At 38.8% G+C, this 10000-nt stretch overlaps 1 protein-coding gene across 1 annotated transcript in view; it reads right to left on the bottom strand.

The window, feature by feature from the left end:
- Positions 1-508: 508 nt before the first annotated feature.
- Positions 509-10000, bottom strand: part of LOC106880525 (uncharacterized) — a 32586-nt gene continuing 23094 nt past the window's right edge. The window contains exons 2-5 of the mRNA XM_014930530.3: positions 7427-7571; positions 4565-4698; positions 1908-2055; positions 509-759 (exon numbers count right to left, since the gene is read on the bottom strand). Of these exons, the coding sequence (XP_014786016.2) occupies positions 534-759; positions 1908-2055; positions 4565-4698; positions 7427-7571 (653 nt within the window). The 3' untranslated portion in view covers positions 509-533. The remainder of the gene's footprint in view (positions 760-1907; positions 2056-4564; positions 4699-7426; positions 7572-10000) is intronic.

Here is a 10000-nt window from a genome sequence, read left to right as displayed (position 1 = left end):
GGAACTTATTTTATTGACCCCGAAAGGATGAAAGGCAAAGTCGACCTCGGTGAGATTTGAACTCAGAACGTAAACAGACGAAGTAATAATGATAATAATGACTGTCGTTAAAATAGGTTCAAGGCCACAAATTTGGAGGAGGATATCAGTCTATTATATTGTCCCCAGTAGTTGATTGTTACTGTATTTTATCATACCCCAAAGTTGACTTTGATGGTGTTTTGAACTCAGAACGTTGAGGCGTAACATATTGCCATGCATTTTGTCTAACGCTCAAACGATTCTGTCTATTCACCCCTTAACAACCAGAAGGCACCAAAAATAGTCGTCCAAATAGTCGTTTTAAACTGAATCTTTGCACTCTTTGGTGCAGATTTGAACTTAGACTGTCACAGGACGTAACTAATTATGAAAAACTATATAAAGAAAAAAACGGAAAAAACAATGTTAATGTTATTATATTAGATATAATACTTTTGAATATAGTTATAAATCTTGAAGTGAAATATTGAGTCGTTAACTAGGGTCAGTTTTTATTCAGTAGCAAAGACGAAGATAAGAAATAATATGAAGCTAAAGTACGTTTGTCCTCCCTTAAAGATGACATTGGAGGAACCATTGTCTTCAGGTCGATATTGCTCTGTAATCGCTTTACACTTTTCCGGCATCATTGAATAGAAGTAGTCTTGTAAAAGTTCAACGAACGTCTGTGGACATCCGATAACTTCAGGCAAATTGTCAATTACTTTCTTCCACATTCTGCAAATACAAGACAAACAAATTTATTCTCGTAAAGTCATGACATTATATATTTACACGTGTTTAAAAAGAAAAAAACAGTATCTTCTAACAAACGACTAATGTTAAACAAATAGCAATGGAAGATAGAAGTAAAAGTCAGTTTTCTTCGTGCTTACAAGAACTGAAGCTAAATTGTCTTTTAATACTTACAACTAAGGCAGATTAGTACGGTTGTACTTAACCAATATCTACCATCCCCTGCGGTTCCATAGATGCTGTAAACGTATTCTCCTTGGCTTATCCATGAGTAGAGAGGTAGTTAGTGTAACAAAGGCTAGGTACTTACTTCAGGAAATACCCCAGGGACAGCAGAGGCGACGACAGCGGCGGTGGTAGAGGTTGTGAACCCCGTCAGATATGACTGAACAATACGAGGGGGAGCTGAAATTTTGCTGGCTTTAAGGGTATCATGAAAGGCCTGGTTGGCAGCCCAACCTTCCGAGTTCTTTTACTGGGCTTAGAAAAACTGAAGGACCGCTGCAATAAATGTGTGAATCTGAAAGGGGAATATGTTCAATAAAATCATAATTAACTGATCCTCTTGCATTTTCTTTTACCCAAAGCCAGGAACTTTTCAGCACCCCCTCGTACAGTGTTATAATACGATGAAGATTTGACTGTTATTTCTAGCAAGGCGAACGACCATATAGAATCTAGCTTGTTTGCTCATTTAGTTGCTGTTGTTTATCCCCAAATGAGGGCCTTCAGCCGTGGTCCGAGAGACCCTTGATAAGGCATTTCAGTCGTGACCATCCACCAGTCTTTTGAAACTAAGGGAATGTCGGGCTATGTTATTTAATGTCCTTTACCTTATCTATGACGGTTGGGTGTAATTTGGAAATTTGGCGAATAACCCCCGCCCTGTCGAAATGGCTACGTAGAGGACTCCCCCATTGATTTATGTGGCAGTGCTGGTGGTGATGATGATGATAGTGGCCGTCGACGTCGTCATCGTGGACGGCGGCGACGGCTTCATCGTCACAGTGGTGGTGTTGGTGGTTGTGGTGGTAATGGTGGTTGTGGTGGAAATTTGTGGAAGTTTTGGAAGTAGGATAATGATACTTTTCCTTTTTTTTTTTCACATTTTTTTCATTTTATTTACGTACGGGCAATATTTCTCGAAGTATTCGTCAAATGTGATGTCGGAGTAGGATAATTTCTGTCTTAAATCGCTGCGTTCTTCAACCACTGCGGCAAAAGACTTATCCATGGCGCTGGAATATTTTTCTAGGCAAGGAAGATCACGGGTGAATTCTGAAACAGAAAAGGAAAACCAGATCAGTTTGCAGATGTTGGTTGAGGGGATATGATGCGATATTCAAAGGCTGTTCGAATCGATGTTTAGCCTCTTCTGCTTTGTTTTCTTTTTTAAGTAAAAGCAGTCTACATCACTGCTGACGTGGAAATTTCTGACATGAATGAACAATTTTAGTAGTTCAATGCCAATAGCCCGGACTGCATCTAACAGCCAATGGAGTAGCACAAATGTTGATATGAGCACTGGTACGGCAAACACATTGCGAGCCAATGATTTAATGCATGCAGAAAGTTCTGAAGACCATATTTACTTCTCATATGATCGCATGTATGTAGATACGCAAGTATATACGTGCATGTGGAGACGCAATGCCCCAGTGGTTAGGGCAGAGGACTCGCGGTCATAGGATCGCGGTTTCGATTCCCAGACCGGGCGTTGTGAGTGTTTATTGAGCGAAAACACCTAAAAGCTTCACGAGGCTCCGGCAGGGGATGGTGGCGAACCCTGCTGTACTCTTTCACCACAACTTTCTCTCACTCTTTCTTCCTGTTTCTGTTGTACCTGTAATTCAAAGGGTCAGCCTTGTCGCAGTGTGTCACGCTGAATCTCCCCGAGAACTATGTTAAGGGTACACGTGTCTGTGGAGTGCTCAGCCACTTGCACGTTAATTTCACGAGCAGGCTGTTCCGCTGATCGGATCAACTGGAACCATCGACGTCGCAAGCGACGGAGTGCCAACAACAACAAATACGTGCATATTGTATGTATGTGCATATTGTATGTATGTGCATATTGTATGTATGTGCATATTGTATGCATGTAAGTATGTACAGTAATGCCTCGGTATACGAGTTAATTTGTTCCCGGAGACTGCTCGTAAAGCGAAAACTCGTAAGTTTCCCGTAGTAACAATCTTATATATAGTAATTCGTTCGCAGAAAAATATTTTACCTATAAAATTTATAATACTCGTAAATAAATGGCAATAAAATAGCAGTAGAATGTAAAGAATATTTTATGTAAAGTAAAAAGAATGTCAAGATTATTTATGATTAAAAATATTATTATCGTTTTCTGAATCACTTTAACTCGCACTAGATTCGCGTACGCCATCACTTGTAGACGCGACCGCCGATTCACAAGCACTCGTAGACGGACTTGTAACTTTCTTTTTAAAAAAGCAAGTCTTGAGTTGCTTGCTGAGAAGAAACTATTTTTACAAATTTCTTGGTAACACGCAGAAACATTTGTTATGGTAATAGAAACTTTTGCACTTCGTTCAAAGTTTCGTTTCCAAAGTGATGGTTTTTCGTTTCTTTTTGTTCCTGACGGTGTCCGTTGAACACTTTCGTTTAGACATATTGGATGGGTTTTAAAATGTTGAAAATACTAGTGTAAATACACGTATTCAATATAAAATATGTGGCACGAAGAATTAACATATAATAATCTCTCTCAACGAAGCGCAAGCGCAAACTAAGACATTGAAATTTTATGCCGTCATTTTACTCCGTCGCTACATGCAGCTGTGCAGATGCGTCAGAATCAGTGTTGCCACATATTGCGACGTTACCGTACACACAAAATGGCTGTTTAACCTTTTTATATTTATTATAAAATAGAACTCGTAAACCCGGAGTCTCGTAAAGTGGGTCCTCGTAAAGTGAGGTTATTACAGTATATACTTTTCACGATTATCATTGAAAAGATGTATTCATATTGCCAAATTTGCCAATAACTACCTCTATAGATATGAATGTATAGTCAAGGTAGCTATTTCGAGGTGGTTATCTGTAAACACTATCTTTCTCGATACATTTGAAACAGATGATTACATCTGTAAGTTAGTGGACATCTATGACTATATCTGCGTTTTGTTTTCCCTCCCAAACAACTATATCAAGATTCTTTTTGACAAAAGTTGTGATGGGAATGTTTCACCAATAACACCTCTGTTGATATGTACGTGTGTATATTTATCCCGGAGTAGTCTTTTTTACGGATGGCATTGAATATTGTTTTAGGAACAGCATCACGCCTCAGTTGCAGGTTGTGCCGTAGTGATACTTTGAAGTAGCTCCTGATCACATGTGAAAAACCTTCTACAGAAATAGGATTTAGTGACATTTAATCGGTACTTTTAGGGGCATTGTAGGGGTTTAAGGACTTCATTGTTTCTGTTGTCCTTATTGTTCATTAAACCTCAAATTTAAAAGAAACATCACCTTCATCTGATATGTAGAGTGTTTCTCTATCAAGCTTTTTTTGCTGAGATTTGCTATTCCAGAAATGCTAAGGTCGCATGGGTACTTATCGTGAAGTGAGTACCCCTCTTCACTTTAAAGTACTTTGATGAGGAGGAGGAGGATGACGACAATGATGATGATGAGAAAAAGGAGGAACAAGAACCAAGAGGAGGAGGAGGAGGAGGAGAAGAACAACAACAACAACAACAACAACAAAAACACAAATACAAAGAAGAGAAGTAAATGTATGTGTATTTACCGTCCTTCCGTTGGCACAATTTATCATAAGCCTGACGCATTGAATTAATGTCGATTCCTGTGAGAAGCATCTCTCGTGTATACGTTGAACACTCGGTTACTTTACTCATACACTGAAACAGTGTTTTTTTCTCCCTACAAACGAAAATATACCCTCGTTTAGATCTGATGTGGCAGATTCATTTCAAACCATAACTACATTTGATCTTCAAGAAATAATAGTTAAATCTCCTCACCCTGAAAAATCACTTGCGACAGATTTAAAAACAGAAAGAAAAACACATTGCTTTTCTGTATTTCTCAAGTAATGTTAGAGGACGTAAATAGGTCATGGGTATTTCTTCTTCCGCTTTTGACTAAACGACAAAAATCGTAGTTACTTCCCCTTCCTCCCTTTTTTTCTAATCTTTTAGTTAGGAAGGAATGTAGTGTTCATTGTCCCTCACGGGGTCTCATAGTAAGAAGGAGGGAGGAGGATATTCTCAGACCAGAAACCCGGCTCCATTGCTTGCAACCAAGTTGATTTTGCTAAAGGTACCCAAGATCTCGAGTAGTGGTGTTAAACAAGACAAAAATTTTAGTCTACCACCCATGTACGTCACGGCAGGATTTGAAATCAGAACGTAAAAAGCTAGAACAAATACTACAAGGAATCTGATCCACCAATCTAGCCTGGATTAGTATTTTTTTATCGACCTTGAAAAGATAAGAGGCAAAGCTGACCTCGGCGGAATTTGAACTCAGAATGCATAAGGTCGAAACAAATCCCACAAAAAGTCCAGTCTTGTCAAAGACAATGTATATGTACAGTCTGTCCAGTGGGTTTCTATGTCGTTTCTGTCTGCTTTCATGCAGAAAACTTTCGCCGGCCCGAAGTTATATAATTCCACTACAGCAATCCACCCCGTGCAACCGTTGTGCATATCAAGAAATCAGTATTGCGACTACACATCTTCTATAACCCACAGCTAAAATCTTCAGTCCTTGTAGAAATGCTATACCTCATAATTTCTCATGATCTTTTCATAGCATTCCCTCTAAGTTGCAATTCAAAGGCTAGTTTACGACATCGGGGTCAGAAAATTCCATACTTCTGAACAATTTCTGACCCTTTTACGAACTTCAAACAAGACCCACATTTCGTACATTTCTTGGAGGTACTTCTGCTGTTACTAATACAACTACGTATACAAACATTCTAGACAGCTTACAACAATGGAATTTCTAGTCATTTGAAAATTATCACTAACTACAACCAAAACGCTATCTGTCTCTCTGTCTCTTCTACTGCTATCAGAATGTTCTCTGCTGCTCCACTAAGCAACAAATTTGTACGTCAATTCAACCCAATCATTATCAATGCATTTACTTTACTTCCTCACTACTGAGCATTCCTTAACCTCATAATCTTTGATGATCATTTCATAGCAGCCACTCATATATAACATCGATTAAACTGCAACCCAAAGACTACCGTGCTTTCACCCAAGAACTATGGCTTTCTTTTCTCTAGTGCAGGGTTTCTCAACCATTTATTTTTTTTTTATCGATGGACCCCTTTGATTACAATTTGATTCTGGTGGATCCCTATAGCCATTCGATGTCTAAAAACTAGTTATAAAAAAACTTCATTCAAAATTCTTATTTTGTTTTTCACACATTGTCTTGTATACGTTGAATTACGTAAAATTTAACGGCAGCGAGCTGGCAAAAACGTTAGCATGCCGGGTGAAATGCTTAGCGGTATTTCGTCTGTCTTTACGTTCTGAGTTCAAATTCCGCTGAGGTCGACTTTGCCTTTCATCCTTTCGGGGTCGATAAATTAAGTACCAGTTGTGTACTGGGTCGACCTAATTGACTGCCCCCCCTCCCCAAAAATGTCGGGCCTTATGCCTAGAGCAGAAAAGAATTATGTAAAATGTCAGAGACAGAAACTAAGCTGTTTCTTGCAATACATTCCAATACATACAACTAAAGCAAAACTTTTTTCTGGAGCCTTAAAATACTGTTGTGGACTCCCACAATTGTTTCGTGAACCCCAAAAAATCTTATATGGACCCTGGTCGAGAATAACTGCTCTTGTGAAAATGACCACATCGGCTTTATCAGTCAAGAAAGGCCTTGCAAATGTTATGGGCGCAATCCTGTTTTCTTTCTCGCTGTTTTTCCTTTTTTTTTTTTTTTTTGCTTTAGGATTATTCGAAATCTTAGGCGCAGGTTTGGCTGTGCGGTAAGAAGCTTGCTTCTCAACCACCTGGTTCCGGGTTCAGTTCCACTGTATAGCACTTTGGGCAAATGCCTTCGGCTTTAGCCTCGGAATGTGTGTGTGTGTGTGTGCGCGCGCCTATGCGTGTGTTTTTGTGTGTGTTTATCCCCTCATCACTGCTTGACAACTGGTGTTGTGTTTACGTCCCCGTAACTTAGCAGTTCGGCAAAAGAGGCCTATAGAATAAATACTTGGCTTAAAAAAAAATAATTCCTGGTGTCGATTTATTCGACTAAAAATCCCTTCAAGGTGATAACACAGCATGGCCGCAGGTAAATGACTGAAATAAGTAAAATATTCTTTTCTACTCTAGGTACAAGGCCTAAAATTTTGGGGGAGGGGCCAGTCGATTAGATCGACCCCCAATACGCAACTAGTACTTAATTTATCAACCCCCAAAAGGATGAAAGGCAAAGTCGACCTCGGAGGAATTTGACCTCAGAAAGTAGACAGACGAAATACCGCGAAGCATTTCGCTCGGCGTGCTAACGTTTCCGCCAGCTCGCCGCCAATGTGAAGGATAAGATATTAAAAGATTTAAAAGGTTGCATAGGAAAAGTTTTGGATGTAGCGCTCGCGAGTTTATATTTCGATTACCTGCACATAGCTTCGATGTGTTCTGCAGTCAAGTTGGATGTCATGATATTTTGAGTAATATTAGTCCGAGTAAGACAAGTGAGATATTTCTTCATGGCTTCTTCAACACACCCAAAGCTTAAAGGTATCCACAGCAAAATACTCACTGAAATGGAAATGATAAGACGGTTAATCGACATTTTTTTTTTTTTTAATTTTTAATCAATGTGTGAATGCTCAAATGTTATAAAGCTGTGCTGAATCCTCTTCTTCTCCCTGGCAAGTTTTTGGGGTTTTATTATTGCTGTTGTGTTGCCGTTGCATTTTTTTGTGGCTGTTGTTAAGCCTCAATATTGGCACTTTATCGAGTAGATCTACGTTTGAAAACAGTCAAATTTTGACTATCCTGTCCTACTATGTATGCACCGGAAAGCGGCGAACTTGTGGAACCGTTAGTGCGTTGGACAAAATGCTTAGCAGCATTTCTTCTTGTTCTGAGTTCAAATTCTACCAAAGTCCACTTTGCCTTTCATCCTTTCGGGGGTCAGTAAAATAAAGTACCTGTTGAGTACTGGAGTCAGTACAATCGAATCCCTCTCTTCTCTAACTGCTGGTCTTGAGCCAAAGTTAAAAAGAATTATTTTTGTGTACATGTTGTTGTGGTAGTTGTTTAATCTTTTAACCTCAAAATAAGCGCCTGATTGAGTAGATCTACTTTTAAAAACAATCAAGCCTTGACCGTCCTATCTTATTATGCATCTCTCGACTACAATATCCAATTTATTCATATTTTAAAGACGGTAATTTAAGATTTGAAGGAATTTCCACTGGGCTGAACGATCTGCAAAGGGGCCAGTCTGTCAGTTTGTTGAAGAGTAGACACTCACTAGGGAAGCTACTTTGCTTTGTTTGTAGAGGAGTTTCTTTTTTTCCTGGATGTTGATCAGATGATTTGATTTTAGGTTGTTGCTGTTGTTGTTGTTGTTGTTGTTGTTTTAGTTACTTCTTTTTCTGACTTAATCAGATACCGAATGATAGAAGCTATAACCTTCATGCTTTCCGTGACTAGTAGAAAGCAGTGGCATTGTTCCATTGTTCTAAACTCGGAAACATATCAGAATACTAACAAAAGAATGGACTCTGCCGAAGCGACGGAATATGTCTACCATCCCGGAACATCAATGCTCCTTCCGATAGCTTTCGCGGTTTTCTATATGTCATGCTTCATTTGTGAAAGCATTCGGCCTAGTAAAGCTGTTGCACTCAAGATCGCAAGACCGTGGTTTCGATTCCAGGATCGGGCGTTGCATTGTGTTCTGGTGTAACACACTTCATTTCACGCTGGTCAGGTCCACTCAGCGATGAATAACTCGTAACGAACAGGAATCCCGTTCTAGGGAACTGTTGTTGTCTCGGTCAGTTAGATGCCATGGAAACCGAATAACCGGCTCTAAGAATCCTAGGACACAAGAGAGTACTTACGTTTTGTTTACGAAGCATTGGATACCGCGCATTGAGACTGAAACATATGCCACGCAATTGAAAAATAAACTTTTTAACTACAAAGCCATGTTTTGCCCATAAACAGGGTGGAAGTATTGAACAGTTGAGATGTAGAACAAATATTTACAATGAAAAGATTTTTGGTGTTCCGTGTATGCTTATTTTTTAAGTCTGATGAACATTCTAGAAAGACGACACTAAAATGACCTTATCCAGAAGAGAAAATTACGATGATTTTGAAATCCTGATGCAAATCCTGAATTTTATGTTCAAATGACAATTGAAGGGACTAGTAAAGAAATACTGGAGGAGAACAATATTTACAGTAACACACACGCACATGCATGCACACACACATATATATATATATATATATATATATATATGTGTGTGTGCGTATATATATATATATATATATATATATATATATATATATATATACTATAAGGTCCAGTCCTTGTTGCAACGTGGTGGTCTATGTACTTCAAAGACCCTGAGAGCTATGCCAGCAAAGGGCAAGCTCCAGGCAGGACCTCCTATGCTGAACAGTACAAAAGATAAAGGTCAAAATAATATGGGCTACATCTTCCCAGATGTAAAAACGGGTTTGCTTAGAGGCAATATTCCTACAAAGAAAAAAGCAAACTTAGAAAGACATCGATAACTATTCGAAACTAACAAGACCCGGGATAGGAAAGCCTTCCTTCAGAGAAGCATATGACACAGCGGAACAAAATCTGAAACAAGGCTGCAAGGAAGAGCAGAGCTCCAACAGGAGAGAAGCAGCCCAGAGTTGAGAAAAGTGGAGAGAAGCCTTCGATGGCCTATGCTTCACAGGAAATAAAGTGCTTAAGTAACTAAGTATATATATATAACAAAAGAAGAGGTGTATTTCCACGCATGAAAAAATATAGGCAAATTTGTTGTTAAAAATGCACTTAAATTTGAAAACCTTGTAATTGTTATAAAATAAATTTATTTACCAAACTAGTTTCAACAATATTTTTTGTTTATCAATGGTAAACATTTAGAATTGTGAATTAGAAAAGCCGGTTTAAAAGTTTCAATGTTGACAAGTTTAAATTGATTGTT

Source organism: Octopus bimaculoides, chromosome 13 (assembly GCF_046866305.1).
Source record: "Octopus bimaculoides isolate indiv1 chromosome 13, ASM4686630v1, whole genome shotgun sequence".
Classification (NCBI taxonomy): domain Eukaryota; kingdom Metazoa; phylum Mollusca; class Cephalopoda; order Octopoda; family Octopodidae; genus Octopus; species Octopus bimaculoides.
The sequence above is the reverse complement of the archived record's forward strand: the minus strand, read 5'-3'. Positions and strand labels throughout refer to the sequence as shown.